This window comes from Oreochromis aureus, linkage group 14 (genome assembly GCF_013358895.1).
Source record: "Oreochromis aureus strain Israel breed Guangdong linkage group 14, ZZ_aureus, whole genome shotgun sequence".
Classification (NCBI taxonomy): domain Eukaryota; kingdom Metazoa; phylum Chordata; class Actinopteri; order Cichliformes; family Cichlidae; genus Oreochromis; species Oreochromis aureus.
The window spans coordinates 5,463,497-5,484,858 of record NC_052955.1 but is presented as its reverse complement, the minus strand read 5'-3'; the positions used below and the strand labels follow the sequence as shown (position 1 = coordinate 5,484,858).

General features: G+C 42.7%; 1 protein-coding gene across 3 annotated transcripts; it reads right to left on the bottom strand.

The window, feature by feature from the left end:
• Positions 1–4,903: 4,903 nt before the first annotated feature.
• zc3h4 (zinc finger CCCH-type containing 4) lies at positions 4,904–20,689 on the bottom strand. 3 transcript variants are annotated; one of them, XM_031739991.2, is made up of 14 exons: positions 20,364–20,689; positions 15,483–15,771; positions 15,289–15,393; positions 14,978–15,182; positions 14,433–14,584; positions 14,057–14,150; positions 13,433–13,566; positions 13,212–13,325; positions 12,543–12,654; positions 11,900–12,009; positions 11,225–11,706; positions 9,462–9,784; positions 9,112–9,360; positions 4,904–8,881 (listed from the first exon to the last, which is right to left on the bottom strand). In XM_031739991.2, the coding sequence occupies exons 1-14, from the start codon at positions 20,441–20,443 to the stop codon at positions 7,185–7,187; spliced, it is 4,146 nt and encodes a 1,381-aa protein (XP_031595851.2). In that variant the 5' UTR covers positions 20,444–20,689; the 3' UTR covers positions 4,904–7,184. The 3 variants fall into 3 exon arrangements, with proteins under 3 accessions (XP_031595851.2, XP_031595852.2, XP_039454313.1); XM_031739992.2 differs by having other exon boundaries at positions 9,462–9,781; XM_039598379.1 differs by lacking the exon at positions 20,364–20,689 and adding an exon at positions 19,154–20,298.
• Between the last annotated feature and the right edge of the window lie 673 nt (positions 20,690–21,362).

Below are 21,362 nucleotides of genomic sequence, written 5' to 3'. Positions count from 1 at the left end.
AGGTGCAGTTTGCTGAGGCATGTTGCCAGTTTGTGTAGAGGTCACAAACTGGCAACATGCCACAGCAGGAGCAGAAACAGATTCATGGCTCACCTTCAGGGTTTCTCACCATTTCTACCCAAAGCACAATAAAGAGTCCTGATATTACCACAGAGACCGTGTCATCAAACCTGAACTTCATCCTTTAACAAATTAAACATTTGATTTTATGTTTTTTTCCTCAGCACATAAAAATAACATTAAAGGGACATTCCACACTTTTCAACTTTTTATCATTTCCTGTATTTTCTGTACATTTTCTCCCACAAACGTATTACATGAGGTCTAATATGGTCAGTCAGAAACATTCCCAACTGGCTGTTACACTGTTGATCACACAGACCACATAGCAATAACATTAGCTCAAAAAAATTAAAGGATCAGGTTTTAATCAGAGTACGGCATCAGGTCAGTTAAACTTCTGGGATACTGATCTGGTCAGTAAGTAGCAGAGGGCGCTGCTAATCAGTTTCAGCTGCACTAGATTGGCAACAATGGAACAAACCTCAAAACAGGAATGATTTATCAGGTTGAGACCACAGAAATTTCCTCCCTTCTCATCTTTTCTGACTGTTATTTCACTTGCTTTGCATTTGACCAGGGTCATGGTCACTACTGGTAGCATGAGGTGATACCTGGACCCTACAGGCACATGCTTGCTGAGGATGCACAGGTAGTCCAACTCTTCCAGGATGGCACATCAATGCAAGCCATTGCCAGACAACCTGATGTATCTCCAAGCTCAATAGCATGGAGGAGATTCCAGGAGACAGGTGGTTACTCAGGGGGCAGGGCCATAGAAGGCAACCCGTCAGTGCGACCAGTATCTGCTTCTTAGTGACAGGAGGAACAGGATGAGCACTGGCAGAGCTACAAAATGCAGCTGGTGTGAATGTCTCTGACCAAACAATCGGAAGCATACTTCATGAGGGTGGCCTGAAGACCCAACACCGTCTAGTGAACCCTGTGCTCACTGCCCAGCACCTTCAAGCCCGACTGGCATTTGCCACATGATACCAGAATTACCAGCTGCACCACTGGTGTCCTGTGCTTTTCACAGATGAGAGCAGGTTCACCTTGAGCACATGTGACAAACACTAAAGGGTCTAAAGAAGCTGTGCAAAATGCACAAACTTCCACAGGCTAGGCAACCATTGGCAACCTGCCATTAGATATCAGGATGAAATCCTTGGGCTGACTGTCAGACCCTAAGCTGGATCAGTGGGTCCTGGGGCCCCCCCTGGTGCACAACAATGTCTGGCCTAAATCCAACAGAGCACCTCAGGGATGTTATGTTTTGGTCCACGCGACACCTCAGACTGTCCAGTGTCTTTGAATTCAGCCCTCTGTAGGCTGATCATTTTAATTTCCATCAAATGAGTCATTCCATGATAAATCATTGTCATGGAAAGATTCACAACACGTTATCCAGTCAGTATATCTATACAGTCTGATTTTTCCCCATTGAGATCTGCTGTTTCTTTAAATTTTTCAGCAGTTTAGTGTTACGTGTTATTGAATCCTTAATCAGATGTAAAAGGTCACGTTTCGCAAACCAAATGTTGTTTGTGTGATAAGCTCAGGGGTTTGTTCAAGTGTCAGGGAAGTCTTTCCACGTTTGTACATGGTTTTGGTTGGTGACCTTTATATTTGGAATATGTGGCATAACCAGCATATAACCGTTATTAGCGCTTGTTTACACAACAACCAAAACAACAAAGTAATATCCAGGATTTCAGTTAAGACAGCTATGAATCAGGTCAGAGTTTGAGTCTGTTATTTAATTTAATAAAATAAGCTTTAATCAGGTTACAACACAGCATCTGAGGGGTTTTTGTGTGTATTGTGGATAAAAACTACTACTGTGTGCTGCTAACGGTAATGAAGTTCTAACAGAACTACATATGTATGTGGGGTTTTCTTTGCTGCTCTGTTCGGTTCAGCGCACACAGTTCCTACCTTCCTGCCAAACACGAGGATTAAAAATAAGTCTAATAAGTCTAGCCTGTGAGCTGCAGGTTATGGTTGCAGTTTCCACAGAGTTCAGAAAGACATTCTGGCAGTTGTGTTCAAATGATCAGCTTGGCTGTCCCAACATAATAATAAGACAAAGACAGAGCAGAAATGAGAGGTGGCGTTTACATTTGTGTCCTTCTGGCATTAACAGACACTCTTATCTGAATCAGCTTCCAACAAGCAGCTCACAGAGACAGACAGACTCCCTGTCTGGAGAGCGTGGGCGCCTGGGAGAGAAAACGACCACAGGACAACAATATGTTCTTTACTTTTATTTGACGCAGATGATGGGATTAGTTGGTTAATTGTTTAAGCAAAGAAGCTCTTTAATAGTAATTGCCAGTCCTCTGGGTGCAATAAATCCCTTTAGTCCTTTAACGTCTGTGTCCTCCACTCTTCAGCGTGCAGCATGTGGGAATTTTTTAGAGACTCCCATGATAGTGAGAAAGACAGGCACAAAAGAGAGAGACATAAGAGATCTTGTGAATGGAGATTGAAAGTTCAGCCTGGCCGCCAACGTCACCCTTCACACGCTGTGCCCCCACAGGCGCAGGACCAGCACTACGAGCACCGCGGCTCACAGACCATCAGAGTCCAAATCCAAGCTGAAGTCGTCCTCTAAGAGGATCACATCTTCTAAATATACTCTCACCACAGGTAGTTTCCCCGAACAGGGAGCTAAGCAGATTACTGATAACAGATACGCCCAACGCACAACTCAGAGTGTGAGGGAACTCTGGGAAAACACCAGTATGAGTACAGGTCATCTACTTAACAATACAAAAAAACCCCAATGCATCATACTAAAAGTAGACGACAGCACTGCATATTTCCCTATTTCAGCAATGAGTTTTCATGTCCTCGGAAGTCTGGATCACCATATTCAATCCCACGGATCTTATCTGGAAAACTTCAGCTGTGCTGAAGAGTGAAGAACATTTTGTGATTCTTTTTTTTGCTTGTTTTAAATTTAGTGGATTTTCCAGACTGTCTTTACTTTACTTTCAGTTTTGTCATTACTAAAAATGTAAACCTATTTAATTGTTTTAATGTTTTCTAAATAAATTAAAATGGAGAAAAAGAAGAAGTTGAGAATAGATATTACAATACAAACCAAAGTTTACTGAAGGCAGTTCACGTGCAGATGTCCCAAATTTTGATAAGCATCTGCACCTCAGCCTCCTCAGGCCAAATTAAGAAAGACCCAAGTCAAAGATAAATGTGAAGTAATCAGGGCAGTCTTTACAGAGCTCTAAAAGCACTTTGTCACATTAAATTATGATATTTTTTATTTATAACCATGCTATAATATTTTCTGATAAAACAATACAATGGTTTAAATCATAACTGTCTTACCATGAACTATATTTTATTGTCAAGAATGAAAAATCTTGACCTCTAAAACGTTGTTCCACAGGGGTCTGCTCACACGGGCGTGCTTGGGATCATTGTCCTTCTGCAGAGCAGAGCAACCAAAGTTTACCTGTCAGACTCTAGATTACTTTGGTAAACAGGGGAGTTCACTGTCGACTCGGTGACTGTAAGGTGCCTCAGCCTCGTGGCTGCAAAACCAGCCCAAATCATCACCCCTCCAACAGCATGCTGGCAGTTGGTTTGAGGTGTTTGTGCTCATGTTCTGGGTACTTTAGTTGGTGCTGTGCATCATTGTCAAACATCTCCACTTTGGTCTGCTGTGCTCCTGAAGTCTTGTGGTTTGTTCAGATACAACTTTGCAAACGTAAGCTGGAAACACGTCCAAAAAAGCCCCACTTGTTCATTCTCATTCTAATTTCGAACTTTTAAATTTAACGTGCCAACTGAGGCCTAAACATTGCACGGTACATCACCCTGGAGTAAATTTGCTGAGACGTCCACTCATTCAGATGGACTTCATGTTGTTTGTTCCCCAGCTGATGGCCAACAACGATTACTTCTCTAACATCATTGCTGAGCTCATTTCTTCTTGTTTCAACACACACCTAAGACCACATAGTGAATCATTATACTCTATACAATGGACTCCATGTATGTGCAGTGCCTTACAAAAAGTAGTGTACAACTGATAATCACTGCCCTGTAGTTTTTGTTAAATAATTTTGTAATGTCATACTTTGTTTCTACCTAATTTTTAGACAATTTTTAATATTTCTCAATTTCTAAAACCTTAGAATTTAAAGAGGGTATTCTCTAATTTATTTATGATGTTGTAGATTTTGTGTTTTACATTACTGCATTTGACCAAGGAAGACATAGGAAGTTCCAGACATCAAATCTCTTAATTAAATAAAGGTAATAATCATTTTAATTAGCTATTGGATAACCTTGTATAACATTGTGTTGTGCTGTGCTGTGCTGAAGGTCACAGGCAGGTACAACACGTAGAACCAAACCGTCAGAGGAGAACATGTGCGCTCGCGTGTGTGATAGGAAACCTTTGAGGTTCGGGATGAATAGTTTGTCTTCCTGGAGCCAGCGCTGCAGGATGGGAGGGTAGCAGGAAGTGAGTCAGTAGTGGATCGTACTTAACCAGGAAACAGGCTGTGTGCTGCTGAGGTACTGATCCAAATCCACAGGCGCCAAGCCAAGAACTGCACGGTTCAGGTCTAAATATATAAAAGAACGATAAAAAAATATGACAGCCTGCTTGTGCAAAATACATCTGAAAAGCAGGCCAAAGGGTGTTTTTAGATAATCTGTGATTTGACTGGAGATGCAGACAGCTCAGCGGTCACTACCTTCATCCTGCTGAACAATTGTGACTTCAATGAATTACTTAGAGGCTTCGAAAGAAAACAAAAATGGGTCATATGAATCATCCGAGGTAATAACGACACAGGAAACACTTGAAACTGATTGATCATGTATTAATTTTATTTAAATACTTACAACCTCACCTACAGTGTACAGTTAGAAAACTCCACTCCTCCAAAGACGAGAACTGGATACTGGTCAAATTTACATAGTGAGGGAAAAACAAACAAAACAATAAAATATTTTTTAAAAAAAAGAAAAAAAAGAAATCCATAAAGGAAAAAACAAACAACTTTCACACTTGCTATAGCTGACACTCAGCCTCCTGACAGGCTTTTAAATGGACTGGCAGGGAGGAGGACATAATAGTGAATTTTTCTTATCTGAATCTTCATACACAGAACCAGACATGAACGGCTTTCCTCTCCTCACGCTGCTGCAGAGCGCCAACGCCCCACTGAGGTGAGTGGTAATCTCTGACATACAAAATGATTCAGCTCAAAATTTACAAGTGAGGAAGTATATTTACTCAAGTATAAAAAAATAAATTAAAACGTTTATACACAAGACAGACGACAACGATCCTGAGAGCTGTTGTACAATCTTCACTTTCTGGAGGTCAAAAACGTCTGAACCCGCCACAACTGACCGCACACGCACAGATTCACCAACGAGAATGGCAATGAAACCGCTCCCTCCTTATAACAAACAGGAACAACCGCTTTCCCTCACCCTGATTCAGACGCTGGACTCACTTCCAATTCAAGGTGTTTATGGCAGACGTTCTGGAGAGAAGACTTGCACTCTCATCTAGGCTGTAAGTCCAAACCATGAAGTGAACATTTCCACAATTACACGTCCACTTTTTCAAACATTTTTTTAGTTCGTTTCATTTATTTTGGTTGGCATGGTTCAGATGAAAAGCAGAGGGAGCACAGATCAACGCGAGACGTACAAGTTATCTGAATTTTAGGTCCAAATGTAGTTTATGATTGTCATGGTGCCACCAGCCAAGCGTTTCAATTGAGAATGCAAGACGGAAAACTTCTCTATTCAGAACAGCTAATAAAACAAAACAAAGAAACTAAACACTGAGATGTAGATGACTTTTAATTCAGTGGTCCAAATTCGAATGTAATCAGGAGGAAATACATGGAAATAACTTTGACAAAACCGGTTTTGGCAGCAGAGATAAAAGGACATGATTCAATGGATAACTAACCGCTACCTAAATGTGCCAGTGGAGAGCGAAGTGACCGAGTCAGTCATCAGTCTGAGCAGCTAAACCTGTTTCCTGCTTTTTCCTAACGCCCCTTAAGCTCTACGGAAACTAGAGCTTAAGTGCTCTCCATATTCACAAACCGATAAAAATAAATGTTCAAGTGAAAGTCTGTTTCTCCTCACAGCAACCAGACCGGAGTAAAGGCAAAATCTGTGAGAATTAGGGGCTTCAACGGTTGTGTAGTGGTTAAAGAGCCTGTCACCTGTAAGAGCTAAACACCTGAAATGGAGCTGTACATGAACAGCGTGAAGGGTTACAGCCACTCAAAATATTAATACAAGCCTCAGAGACACAAGCTGACAGTGCAAAGGAGTAGAAAAATACTTAAAAAAGCATTTAAGTAGAATAAAGATTTAGGGTTAGACCATTTCAGTCATTTCTGCAGGAAAAAAAGGAACATGGAAGGAAAAAAAATATGGTTTAGTTTGATATAACGCCAACGACAGAGGACAGTGGATGAAAGCAAAGGCAGTGATATGGAGGGCATTTAGTTTTGACAGGTGTAAAGTAAGTTGCCTCAGTGCTCTTGATTCTGTTTAAAGAAACACCAAAAATAAACAATATATTGTTGGGAAAATCAGATATAAAAAAAGCTTTTAATTTGTTACAAAGAGCACAGCCATCTGTAACTAACCAAAAAATATGCATATATACACGAGCACATCAGCTTTAAGAAGAGAAGAAATACGAAACAGAAGGATGTGAGAAACTTAAATAAAAGGAGATTTAAACACATGTGATGCTTAAAGTTTCATTCCATATAAATGTGTTCTGTTGTTAGGATAATCATTTTCATTAAGCACTGAGATGAGAGAATACATCTATTTATACATCAATAAGTCTGTTTAAAATAGAGATTTCACTTTAAACTTTAAACGCTACCCGAGAGTCTTTTATAGAATCTGAAACACTGTGGTTGAGTGTGTGTGTGTGTCTGTGTGTGTAATACGTCTGCTGCCAATCTTATCTAAACTCGTCTTACAGGCAGTTGCCGCAGTGCAAGTTTCTCTTTTCACTGACATGTTCAGTGTCCAAAAACTTGAATCAACCCACACCCAGCTGCCACATCTGGGGCGTCAGGGTTCCAGGATCAGTGTCACTGGCAGAAGGGAGAGGCTGTGGGGTCAAAGCCTTTGAAAACTTCCTTCAGGGAGCCGTTGTCCTGCTCTGTGGCTGCCTGATCAGACTGTGCAGGGCTGTTTCCCCCAAAGGGGCTGCTTGTCCCACCAGGCTTACTAGCCTGCTTCACAACACCAAATAAAGAGGATACCGGTAGGTTATGGACCCCTGCGGGCCCCTGGTCTGCAGCAGATCCAGGAGCACCCTGACCTCCAGGTGCAACCACCCCAACTGCAGCAGCCCCGCCCTGAGCTGTGGAGTTAGGTGAAGGCGCAGGTTTGGGCCGGGGCCTGTTATAGCTGTTGTATCTATCCGTGCCTTGCTCTGTACTTTTCTCTGGCTCTGGTTGGTCCAATGCAGACTTCCGAACAAAGAGGGGCTCCTTGGATTTAGGTTTACTCGTTGTGGGGTCACTGAGTTTGGACTCAGTTTGGCTGGCTGAGTTGGGTGAGTTGTTAGAGCCACTGCTGGTACCAGGGCTGCCTGGTTTGTTAGTCCGAGGGTCATACAGACTAATGCTGCTCAGCACACTGGCACCCCCTGGTGTCCCAGCCCCTACACTGCGCCCTGCCCCAACTGAGGAGAGCAGCCGTGGGTCGTAGGGAGCAATGGCAGGTGGAGAAGAACTAGATGCTGGTGCAGGAGATGTGGAGGGAGGGGGCGCAGGTTCTGATGGCTGCTTCAGTGCCGACTTCTGTGGCTGGAGACGGGGATCAGAGGGGACTTTGCGGGCAACACGGGGGTCAACAGGCTTTTCTATAGAAGCTGCAGGCATGGACTGAGGTTGACCCATAACTGGCATAGTGGTAGGAGGTGTGGGTAAATGAGGAGGAGAAGGAGTCTGGGACGTGCTGGAGTTAACATTCTTCAGGATGCGAGACAGAAATTCAAATTCTGGGAGGGTGGAAGCTGAGGAGGAGGGAGCAGGGGCATCTAAGGAAGGAGGAGGCTGTACGGAAGGAGGCTGCGAGTGAGGGAGTGGCGTGTGGAGCTGCTGCTGACCGCGGGACAGACGTGAGTCAAGGGTGGACACGGGAGGGATGCCTGGGGGCAGAGGAAGCAGGTCCTGCTTGGGAATAGGGAGCGGAAGCAGATCTTCAGGAGACCAGGTGATGGTTTTAGCGAAGGCTGGCATGTGAAGAATAATATCCTTCTTGATGTGGCTGAACTGCTGCAACTGGGAACGTGGGTCTTTCAGAGCCATACCCATAAGCGGATCCAGAGGAATCGGCACAGGCTTGTCCCGTAGAACCCGCTCAGTCTCTTCCTCATCCACTGCCGGGGTCGTGAGCGGAGGAGGCTTATAGACCAGGGGAGGTTCAGGCTTAGCAGCTGGAGGCGAATGGGAGGCGGATCCTACTGAGGCAGCGGCAGCTAGCCTGGCTAGCCTGGGGTCTGCAGGTGGTCCAGATGACGATGGAGCGAGCGTGGAGTGCGTGGGGTCAGAGATTTGAGCTGACTCAGCAGCACGTGCCAAGCGTGGATCCCGAGCTAAGCGGGGGTCTGCTGGGCGAGCTGGAGGGTGGGAAGGAGAGGCTTTCTGGAGGCGTGGGTCGCTTGGATGCACGTCAGATTTCTGAGGAGCCTGGGTCTGCTGACGGAGGGTCTTCAGGATGGAAGTCACACTACCACCGCCATCCTCATCCTCACTAGAATACCAGTTCCCTGAGTCACCTAGGAAAAGAGGGATTTGACATTTTGGTCAACTCTAAGCAATCACTGAAAGGGTCACCTCTGTCTCATTTCTGTTACACTTAAAATGGTTTTAAGTCTGAAGTCTTTGGTTTTACAGGTTTCTCCTGTTTTTGGACATTCATACGGAAAGAGGAATAGTTGCAAAGGATGCTACAACTCACTATGCCACAGGAATCATTTATACACAGATGCAGGTGCTGTTCCCCTACCTTCAGTGTCTCTGCTTTTTTCTGCTCCTCCCTCGGCCATCCTGCGAGCCCTTTCCTCTTCCTCTTGCTGCTTCTGTTGGATCCTCATGAAGAGGACGCGCTGAGCTGGTGGCAGAAAGTCAGGCACAGAGATCCCTCCCTGATTGGCTGTGGCTCCATTAGCAGGGCCTTCCTGGCTGCCTGACTGATTTCCAAATTTTCCTGTTCCTCCTCTCTCGTCCATACTGGAAAAACCCTGGTAACTGTCACCTGATGGGGAACAGATGACATTCTCATAAGTTTAAGAGCCACCATTGTTTGAAGTAAGCTGCTCCAACTCTATTTTGGTATTTAGTATAAAATGATCTCACCTTCTTGAACCACTCCCTCCATCTTCATACCCTCTTGCTGATTGTAGAAGTTATTGTAGAAGTTTCCTCCTCCCTGAGGAGGACCTGGAGGCATAGCACCTCCATGTGGAGGGCCCTCTCCTGGTGGAAATCCTCCCATCATTGGTGGTCCACCGGGTCCCATGTTGGGAGGGCCCTGGTTCATTCCAAGGTTGGGGCCCATGTTCTGCATGTCAGGGGGCATCATACCTGGAGGGGCAGGGAATCGGGGAGGAGGGGCACCAGGGGGCCCTTGAGGTCCAGGTGTTGGGGTCTGACCCTGGTTGGTACTGGGGGCCTGGCTTCTAATACAAAAGCGGGAGTGTGATTTAGAATTCGGATAGTGACTCTCAAACCAAACATTTTTTTTTTTATTATTTAGAGTTAATTTAAAAAACGTAGATACTAATTCCTGTTAGACATTATTCTCTCTGCTAGTTGTGCATTTCCTAGAAGTCTGACAAAATCAATACTCAAATACTAAAATAATTATTGCACTGAAAATCCTTTGTCTACTCAACACTAGGGCTGCCACAAACGATTATTTTGATAGTCGACTAGTCACCGATTATTTTTGCGATTAGTCGACTAATCGGATCATGCATCCATTGGACGAAAAGCGTGACCAGCAGCATCTGCTCTTATATAACATTAGCTTACAGTTTTAAGTGTTTAGGGTATTGCTAACTAAAAATAAAGACAAGATGATAGTTTATTCAATTTAATGAGATTTACAGATTGTTTCGGTAAAGTTTAATAAACTCCTTGCTATCTAAAATATAACGGGACACGGAGTATATTCTCGAACATCTCACACTTCTGATAATCAGTTGTCTGCTTGACGTTTATTCAGTCGTGTATAAACTATAACTTTAATCTCAGCCAAACCGATTTACTCAGGAACAAATAAAATACTAAAAAAGGCCAAACAATAACATTTTTAAGTTATCTAACTGACTTCTATATGTTTAACCTGAAAAGACGGTTGCGTTTGAAAACGATTTGCCGGAGTCCGGTGTTCTCACGGGCTCTAGTGAGCCTTGCCCCGGCTAGCTATCGAGCTAGTGGGTAACAGACGTCTCCGAAAACGTCGGAGCGCTTTTGAAAATATGCAGTGTCTTGATAAACTGAGCAGATATTTGAGGTTTACACAGCTACATTCTCGCCTGAAAATATGTTAAACGTTTATTTTGTGACCCAGAAAGATTAATAAGAGTAATATTAAAACTAACTAGCTGCCGCCATTGTTGAAAACTGAGCAGGGCCGCGCTATGAATTCTGGGACACTGCTTCTTCTTCTTCTTCGGAGTGTAACGGCAGCTGGCATCCTTGTACATGCAGTGCTGCCATCTTCTGTTTCAGTCCGTTATTACACTCTTAAATCCTACTACTTATTCCTGCGTCTTTTGTGATCTTACAAAGCTTCAAACGACGCGTCGACTATTAAATCAGTCGTCGACGATTTTGATAGTCGACGTAATCGTGACTAGTCGACTAATCGTGGCACCCCTACTCAACACTCAGGTTTTGGGAGGAACCTTGAGCTGTTGTGAATCTAAGCAGCTGCTTCTCACCCTTAAAGCAGTTTCACAAATGTTCAGAAAACGTTTTCAGTTCTCAGAGTAAAAACCTCACACAGTATTCCTACATTCCAAAAACTGAGAACTTGGATCTTCTTACAGACAAAGTCAGGATGTGGATTATACAAATACTCTCTTTAATTCTTTGCATTTCTGATCTCTTACCTAACTGCCAGTTTCTGGGCCAGCTGTCCTGTGGGCTGAACTTTAATCTCAAACAACGAGGGGATCTTCTTCCCCATGCCTCCTCCTCCTCCTCCACCAGCAGGAGGTGGGGGACCCATGTGGGGAGGAGGAGGAGGGCCAGCTGGATTCGGCGGGCCACCTTGGAAGGGACTTCCATCAGGACCGTGGACAGGTGGACCGGCGCAGGGACCAGGGCCAGGGCCAGGAATAGGCCCTGGTCCTGGGGGACCTTTGACAACTATGGGCACCTGATTAGGTCCAGGAAGACCCCCAAAGTCACCAGCTGGAGGCCCAGCAAAATCCACACCACCTGTGTTGGTTTCAACAGGAACTGGCCGGGGAGGGGTTGGGAGGAGGCCAACTCCAGGAGGGGGCTTAGGAAGTGGGTTAATTCCTTGCTTCTTCAGCTCCTCCACCTCTTTTTCGTCCTCAGCTCCAGCTTCTGCATCCTCTGCCAGCATCTACAAAACCAAGAAAAATTCACTGCTAGGTGAATCTTAAAAAAACACAACTGAAGGCAAACAAAAACAACAGTCTGTCAACTTAAATTGGCAGACTGTGCAAGTGGCAAAAATCTAACTTATATACACTTAATAGTGTGAGAGTTTACAGAAAATAAACGAGGTGACTGTCTTCAAGGTCGGAGGTTCCTACCTTGTTAAGCAGCTCCCGAGTATCATCGTTGAGTTCCTCATGGGAGAACATACACTCGTCACCATTGACACACTTCCCTGTGGTGTGGAACAGCTTACAGGGGAATTCACGTAGCACGGGAGTCAAGGAGGAACACTCGTGTCACATTATCAGTTGTGTCAACACAGTTATCAGACAAAGTGGGTAAGGCAATTGATACAGCATGGCATCATATTTAACCTCACTCACATACAGCAGTAAATCATTTACCCTGATTATTGGATATAACAATTTACTAGTTCATCTTTTCTTCATAGTTTTAATGGTTGTTCAAACTAATATGAAAACTAAATGGTCATTTTAACGATTGGAGCTTTTAAAAAACAAACAAACCCTGAAACAAAACACTGGTGCATATATCGAGCAAGGGGTCAACTTTGGCCTGGTGGGCTGCCAGGATCGGAATAAACTGGTGTAAACCCTGGTTTGATTTCACTTATGCAACTTCATACTGGTAAATATTGCCAGCTTGACTTTTAACTTGACTCACTAGTCAGAGATTTAAGTTTAATTTGATTGGAAAAACTGGTTCTGATCCACAACTCCAGACTGCCTTATCTATACTGATAAAGAGGCTCTCCATGTGGTCAACAGCAAAGGATATCATGCATGTAAGGACAGTGGTCAGCTCGGGCACAGAATCCAGTGATGTAGAACTTGCACAACTCCTTCTTCTTTGGCAGCTCAATGTCATGGCTGAAGTTACAGTGGTCGCCCTGTTGGATGGAAAAAAAGTGTGTGTTATGGATGTCAGGGCTGAAGCAGCAGCCTACGGATAATTTGTAGACAAAAATAAACAACACAGCATTTCCTCTGCATCTTGCAGCTGTCGTTATTACATGCTGCTGTAAGAGTTTGTTAGTATAAAGCCTTTTATAATATTTGTATTTAGCTATAGATTCCTGGCACCAAACGTTGAAATTTCCACTGGAAACCATTGTATTTTTATCCAGTCAGGGGGTAGCTAGTGTGCTAAACAGTATAGTTAGGTTTAAATTTGTTTCTAAAACATGTTTATAAAACTCTAAAATACTTTTTTTTTAAATGCATTTGCGTTTGAGGTATGAAATCATGAAAAACTATTAGAAAGTTACAACTCTGCATGTGTGATTTGGCAAAGATGTGCGCCGGACTAATGTACTAATGTAATACAAAATTTGGAAATGTACTCTTATTTCAACTTAATATGTGCACTTTGAAAAGTGAACTGAACTGCATGTATATAACAAAATAGCATTAATAATACATATTAATGATATTTGTGCCATCCTACCCAAGTGCATCTCCCCTCGATGTAGTACTTGCAGATGGCCTTTCCTTTCTTGTCCTGATGCTTTTCATTCTGATTCCTCCTCCCCATTCCCGGTCCATCACCTCCAACACCATCCTGAATCCACCGCACACAACCAGCAAAGACAAATTAGCTGTACTGTCCAGTTTGTTACCAGATCAGGGCGCTTTAGGCTGAGCTCATAATAATTATGAAAGTTTTACCCCATTGTCCATGTCTCCGTTGTCATCATCATTCCCCATGTCTCCTCTTCCTCTCCCTCTGTTTCGACCCTTTGCTCCTCTAATCATACCCCGTCCTCCTTTACCTCTGCCTCGCCCGCGGCCCCCTTTACCACCTGGTGGAGAAGTCAACAGACAGTGTGAGTGAACTTTTGGGCAAAAGAAAAGGATCTATTTCCCCATTAATTTTGCATAATTCATAGTTTAGCCATTTTAGTTCCCTTAACCCTCCCTTTAATGCTCAGGCAACTTTCTGCTGATTGGCCTCACAAACAGGTTTTAACAGCATGTGGGGCTTCAGTGCTCAGCTAGAGCTGTGTGCCATAGTATGGACATCTAGCTTCTATGACATCAACAAGATGAAAGATTAAAAAAAAAAAAATACTGAAACTGAATGTTTAGAACAGTCTGGTACCTCAGTTTTTGGCTCACAGAAACACTTGCACATACACTGATGGCATTATGTGAGTCTTTGGCCATATTTAATATGCGCACAAACCATTATCTCAATAATATATGAGAACAAGAAAAAACAAACAACATAGGTCCAATTTAAATAAAAGGATACTTTAGATTTCTACAAGAAATTAGAGACGAAGAACAAACCTCTGCCTCTGTCTTTGGACTTCTTGTACTGGTTGAGCTCTTTCGAGTAGTCATCATAGTCATCATCACCCATGTCGTAGTCATCATCTCCATACTGTATGGACAGGGATTATTATTGTCATTTACTGACTCTTAATGAACTTGGAGCAAAATATAAATAGTACAGAAGCTGTATGTTTGTCTAAGCCAAATCAGGCTAGTTTTCTGAAGTAAATTATTGCTCCACGTGGTTTTTGTTTACTGGCACACTTCCAGTATATTTAAACAACTGCACACATACACAAAACACAGGAAATGTAGGAGGGAAACATTTTTGCCTTCTAAACTTTGACCAAAGCAAAAGACAATGGGTTTTATTCTGAGCTCTAATCCTCACCTCCATTTCATCTCCGTAGCCGTCTCCATCATCATCTCCTCCCATCTTTCCTCCTCCGCCTCGCCCTCCTCTTCCTCTGCTTCCTCCTCTTCCCCTCCTCCCTCCTCTCATTAATCCTCGGCCTCTCTGGTTCTTCATACGACCTCTGCCCCCTGCACAGAGACAAAGAGAGAAGTGAAGTAAGAATAAGCTAAAAAAGCAGGACACCACCTGTCAGCAACTTATCTGTGAAATTTGGTTTGATAAGAGAACTTGTATGTATGTATGTATGCAAATATGCTCGAGTGTGTGCCACATATGTGCAAATTCAACTGTGGTGCAGGTAAAATAGTGAACTTTGATAACACAGTGATAAATTTTTCTCTTTACTTGTTTGAAAATATCCCCAGAAAAGACGGCTGGCCTTGTCACAATGTTGGATCTTAGATTTGATTTTTCCGTGTACGGTCTTGTTATGAAACCATGTTGACTTGTCAGCTGAGCAAATATTTAGCAAACAGCAGAATATGTTTAAAAGTCTATTTTTCAAACTGCCGTGAAACTACCTCGCCCACCACGGCCGCCTCCTCCCTCCTTGGCCTTTCGGTACTGGTTGAGCTCCTTGGTGAAGTCATCGTAGTCATCATCCCCCATATCTTCATCTTCCTCTCCCTCATAGTTGTCATCTTCGTAGTCATCGTAACCTCCATAACCCTGTTTGTCCATCTTCATGTAACCACCCCTCTTTGAGCCAACGTAGCTCCCGCGAGACTAGAGAGAGATAAGACATTGATAAACTGAGAATACTGTCATAATGATCACATTTTATTATGTACACATAATATGAGTGTGGGGAAAGTTTTCTTTTCAGACTTACAGAACCGTACTGGGGGCTGTACTCTCTATACTTCCTTTTCTCACTGGGACTGTAGTCAGACTCCTCACTGTAGTCTGAGTGGTCATCATCCGAGGACGCATGACGCTGAGAGAAAAAGGGACAAATGTTAAAGTTGATATTTTTAAGCCAGAAAACAAGGGTGTTTTCATCTCTGCGTTAACCACAATTCTTACTTTATGTCGTGATTTGCGTTTCTTCTTGGACCTCCTCTTTTCTCTTTCTCGCTCCTTCTTCCGCTTCCTCTTACGACGGTGGGCTCTCTCGTCATCTGAATCGCTGCTAGCATGGCGCTCCCTACTTCGCCGAGGCCGCTCCGCTGACCCTTCGTGGCCTCCTTCACCTCCACCCACTTCTTCACCGTCTCCACCTGGACCGACTGCTGACACACCTGCCATTTCTTCCTCCTCCATTTCTCCCCCATCATCTTCCAACTCGCCCTCCTCCAGCTCTCCATCTTCTGCCCTGTATATGAAAAGAAAGCCATCTTTAATGTTATGGCCACAAAATTTTACAAAGATAAATGCACAATAAAATTCTACAAACAAAGAGGAAGAGGCAAGACCGACTTTATTTATGCAGCTGGGGATAAATCGGCGAAAACGAGTACAGAGGCTTGGTGAATTTGAAAATTGAGGATACAGGAAAACATGCGCAATTAAGAACGAGTCATCGATCATAATCTGCTGCTAATATCATAGATGGTGCCATTTTTTGATTGAGCCGTCTCGATTTCTGATTTTCAAAATTATCAGTCAAATTCATCTAGATCCTTGTTTACTGTGTGTCGTATTTTTGTAACCCAGGTATGCCGCTGAGAGGAGACCCTGGGATAGATACAGGACATGCTGGAGAGATCATGTCTCTCAGCTGGCTCAGGAACCCCTCAGTGTCCCCTTGGAGAGCTGGAGGATCTGGCTGGAGGGGTCTGAGGGTCTCTGCTTACACTGCTGCCATGTGACTGTGATATGAGCTGATGGTTGTATATAATTCTAAAAGAGACTATTATTCTGTAGCACGTACCACTTTCTGCCAGGAACATTTCTGATGCTGAAGATTTACAAGGTTATACGGTGTATTCTGATGGACTGACTGTCACACTGTTAGATGGGTAAATGTAAATTTAACTGCAGAATTTGAAATCTATGATAGGTTGATGTTAAAGTTAATGATTTTGTATTTGTATTCACATGCATTCCTGTAAAGACTGCACATAATAAATATCTGGGACTGCCATAAGAATCAGCCAAGGATGACCTTTCAATCGTATAAGCCAGGTGAAGGCAACACTAAAATGTCAAACACAACACTTTATGCATACACTGGGAGGGATATATAATCGCACTAAAGATTAAAAAAACAAACTCAAACGCTCCTGCAGTGAGGTTAGACTGCACAGCTGCTTATTGACATATTATCTAGGTCATCCAAACAGAAGGATAGATAAAAACAAGCTGAATGGTGAACTAAAATACACAAAACTGTGTATTCAAGGCGAACTTTCTACATCGTCTACACAGCTTCCAGAAACGGCATCAACACCTTTCCTTTGGATTTAACCTCATAACGTGATGAGCATGAACAATTTTAGACTTCAAATTAGGTCACGTGTATATGTAATACTGTGCTCCTATTATTAACACTCACGACAGCAATGCTGGTGTCTTTTCACCTCGTTAGCCTCTGTGCGTGTGTTATCATACACAGATAAAATGCAATCATCACTCCTACAGCAGCAGGAGTAACCACAAAGGAAGTCTGCGCAATATGCCAAGTGTTCATGTTTTTGTCTGTATGCAGACAGATTTTAGCCACCACAGCTGGAACACTGCCAGAGTAAAAGGATCCGGAGGTAAAAATACCCTATAAGGCCTAATTTTCTTTTGAATGTATTTTAACTTCTTATATGAAGCACATCCATCTGGTGTAGAAAAAAAATAAACAGAGACAGTTCCTGATGTTTGATGTCTGCTGTAACTGAGGACTACCTCAGAGAAGGTTTTGAGTACTTTAACGTGTTTATGTTTGGCCATCTCTCAAAATAACAAGAACTTGCAACAGAGTGCTGCAGTAATGAGTCTAAATCTCAGATTAAATTGCTGAACAAAATATGTATTTATCATAAACTTTTATTTTCCACAGAGCTCATTTCCTGCCACAATCTAGAAGCCCGTGGAAACATCCTACTGGCTTTTAGCTGAGGGAGCCAGGTCGATGCCAACTTCTGGGCTGGCCTACAAAAGAAAAAAAAAACCTGTGGCACTCTGTTACATCAAAACTGTGCAAGACACACGTCATAAAATGTTGACGCAAAAATGTTAGTAACAAAGAAAAGAAAAAATATTAGTCCCTCCCTATTTGAGTAAGACGCTTGTGTCTCTCCTGCAAAAGCCAACACCCAAAGTAGGCTGACAAGCACTGTGTCCAGCAGACAGGGAGAGGTCTGAGCTCTGGATGATGTGAACAGGAGTTAACTGATTCACTGAGAAGACTACTGCCATTCAGTATCAGACTCTCAAAGGCAGGTTTTGTCCTCCTCTGAGTCCACAGTGAGCTAAGATGGAGCAGGTGGTGGAAGACAGTTGATCTGCTTTTGAGGCAAAATGTCAACTCCACTGTACGTGTAGTCTGCACTGCACCACATCCTCAGCTCACTGGCTTTCTCAGGGGAAGCAAACTTATCAGCCTTAATCATCAGAGCCCACTTTCTCCCCTCAAAACAGCAAATATCTTATTAAAAAAAAAGAGAATGCCACAAACACATTAGCTTAAAGATTAGCTTAAAGAAGAATGAAAACTGTCTCCGGCAAAGTCCACCTTCCACCACAAATCCTGGCTGCTACCAAGATTTAGCCTGCCAAGGGACTGCTTCGAGGAGTACAAAGGTCATCTTTCATTAGTAGCTATTCCAGATTTGACTGATTTTTAGGTTTGACAGTGCAAAGATATCCACAGATGACCTAGTAAACTTTCACTTTTATTAAAAATAAGCTTATAAAACCTGGACTCACTCCCAGAACAAAATTCAGTTATCTGCTGATTGCTCACAAGACACAATCCAGAATAAACAACAAAATCTGTCTTCATATTTGGTACTCGGGACCATGGGCCAGAATTAAACTACACTTATTCTCTCTGGAAATAAGTAGAAAGACACGCAGTATCAGATACCAACTAACCCAGTCCAGTCCATTTTTGACTTATTATCTGAAACATTTTAGCAGACTCTATAAGATTATTTGTCCTAAAAACAGCTATCAGCTTTTAATCAAACACCACAAACTCAGCCCCCTACTTTATGACTCGCATTACTGCACAGACCTGTTACAAAGAAGGGCTCCCTTTCATAGCACAGGGATTTGGCTGCATTGTGAAGGCAGGTTGTTGTGAATAGGGGGTGGCTGGGATTCGCTATGGGCACAAGCTGTTGGCCTCGCTGCAATTCTGAAATACCCCCATACACACACATATCACCTGCTGCTTCCCAATTTAAGGAATAATGTAAAACAGGAAACCCCATTCAAGCATACTCTATACTACCAAAACAAGCTTAGCTGTACAGAGCTGTGGAGAGGAAAAACTGTTATTTACTTAGTTATTTGTAAGCTGAGCACAATAAAGTCCAGTCCTGTGCATGATCAGTTCGCCATGTTAGTTACACCAGACAGTTTCCATTTATATCCAAAGTGTAAAATCTCCTAACAGACAGCTGAAGTTTAGCAGAGCACATGATTATTCCGGATCAAATGGTTTACCATGCATTATGGCACATTATTAGCTCAATATTCGACTCCATAACTTAACTCTATAAGCACAAAGGGCCACGATTAAAATGGGGAATACTTACTGTGACGGGCTCTCTTCACATTTTGCACTCAAAACAACAGAAAAAAATTAAATTTCTCGCTAAACTTTCGGGGACACTAAGTTGGGGTTTGTGGGGATTGGAAAGTGGGGGACCAACCGGGTACAGCAAATTTTGCCAACTGGGGACAGTGGAGAAGGGAACTTTTGTGTTTGACTTGAAACACTTTTGGGATGCTTTGCAGACGTTTTACACATTTTGGGGGAGGTGGGGGGACTTCGGGGGGATGTTGGGGACGAGTCAGTGTGGGCACGACTGTGAATAAAAATGGCATGTTAGTTAAAATACATCCATAACTACAGCAAAAAGGAAAAAAAATAAAAATTTAACGACAATTAAACGTTGACTGTTAAAGGGCGTTAATAAGGGGAGCTAAAGGGTTTTTCTTGTTTGAGTTATTTACAATTAATGAGACGAGGAGACGACAACAATTTTAAGTGCGTAGCGCCAAGGGTGCAATAAAGTGCTACACACCGCCAACGGCACAAATGCATTTGAACCGATAATAATCAACGATGGTGATCAAATGACTTAAAGTTGGGCTACTTAAAAAAAAACAGCAGCCCTTAGAAATATCGACGACCTTAAAAATCACAGTCAACATAAGTATTAGCCCTTAGCTTAGCCTTTCTCTGTTGTTGCCAACAGCATACGTTGGTAACACCAGCTAATATGCTAACGCTGCTAGCCTGAAAGTAGGCCTCACCGTTAGCAAAAAAACACCAGTTTAATGTTTGTGTTTTTTTCTTTTAACGCTGTGATCGCTATTGTTACCAAACACATACACACGATTAACTGAACTAATTAGTTAAGTTTTTTTTAAGAGAGGGTGATTAGTTAGCCAAGGCGCCGTGATCAGTCGTCGAATTGTTAAGTATGGTCGCTTAAAGTATGATTTATCAGCTGTTTCAACCTCATCTTTTTTCCTTGAGACAGGCTGGCTCAAGTCGATTGCTCGTTGATTGTGATAAACGTAAATAAAACAAAGGGAACAACGTTATCCCAGAAGTTTTTTTGGCCTCCCAGTTGGCGTTGTCGTATCAACATGGCGTTACCTCTGTACTCGTTTTCCAGAAAAGGCGAGTTTAATCCCTCTGACAGAAAAAAAGGAAAAAGAAACCCCGGGCTTTTTGTGTAAAAGCACAGGACAAATAAATAATTTCATTTAAATATGACTGTAGAATTACTCGACCTTTCGTCAGTCAGGAGACTGTTGTGTTCGTGGTTGGTAGTTGGGGAGTTTGGATGGACAGTCATGCTTTCCACAGCCATTTCCTCTAGCTACATTGAGGTGCAAAAAATTACAACTCGACACTGGAAACTACTGGCTTATGCGTCACTTCACACTAGGATCTAATTGTTTTGATTTTAGGAAGAGTTTCAGTTCATAGTAGGCAATTCTCCACTACAGTTGTAAGAGAAATATTGAGTCCTGACGTTCTCCGTCCTACTGTAGCGATGTGAAATGACGACTGATGAACCTAAAATGGCCGACCGTCTTCTCTAAGGAGAAAAGGGGCTGGCCTCCCCGAGAGTGACATCATGACGAATAACGTACGCTCCTCACGGAAATCAACGAATGGCAAAATTACAGGGTAAAATTAGGCCTGGGTATTGACTTGCAGGTAAACCTTCTCCCCCAAGTAATCTTATCCGATTATTAAGGATTTCAAAACGTGTATTTTTTTTTAAGGTTAGTACTAGATAGATGTCTTTCTCCCTGTTACTTACGTTGGTTTGAAGTCAATTTCATTCACGGTATTTTATTCTTAGGTCGCTGTGTTATCTTTCGTATAATATTTCGTGTTAGTGAATAAAAGATTGGTCATTCTACACCTCATTTTCTTCTCTAGCCTCGTACTTGTTAGGGTCATTATAACACAAAGGTTCAATATGTTCTTAAATTCTCGACTCTGCGGGCAGTCTGATTATAAGACAATGCCCAGGGAAAAATCAGCCCCAAACTCCTGCACAGTTACGTGAGAAAGCTAAAACTTAATTACGCTTTCAAGTTTAACATTTATTTAAGGGCTCAATGACCAATGCTTACGCTAAATCGCAGCACGGCGATATATGTATATGTATATTTTTCGATATCTATATTTCTAATACTGAACTCATTAAAAGTTAAAGCGACGGTGAAGAATTTAAGATAAAGAGATAAACGACATTAATATAAATATAGCATTCT

Bases quoted from the DNA above. Each gene is read 5' to 3' on its own strand.
- zc3h4 (XM_031739991.2), bottom strand. From the start codon at position 20,443: ATGGCTGTGGAAAGCATGACTGTCCATCCAAACTCCCCAACTACCAAC. The intron at 13,326-13,432 runs GTAAAACTTTCA...CGGTGGATTCAG, and splicing joins ACGGAGACATGGACAATGGG to GATGGTGTTGGAGGTGATGG. The intron at 8,882-9,111 runs GTAGGGGAACAG...CTCTTTTCCTAG, and splicing joins AAAAAGCAGAGACACTGAAG to GTGACTCAGGGAACTGGTAT.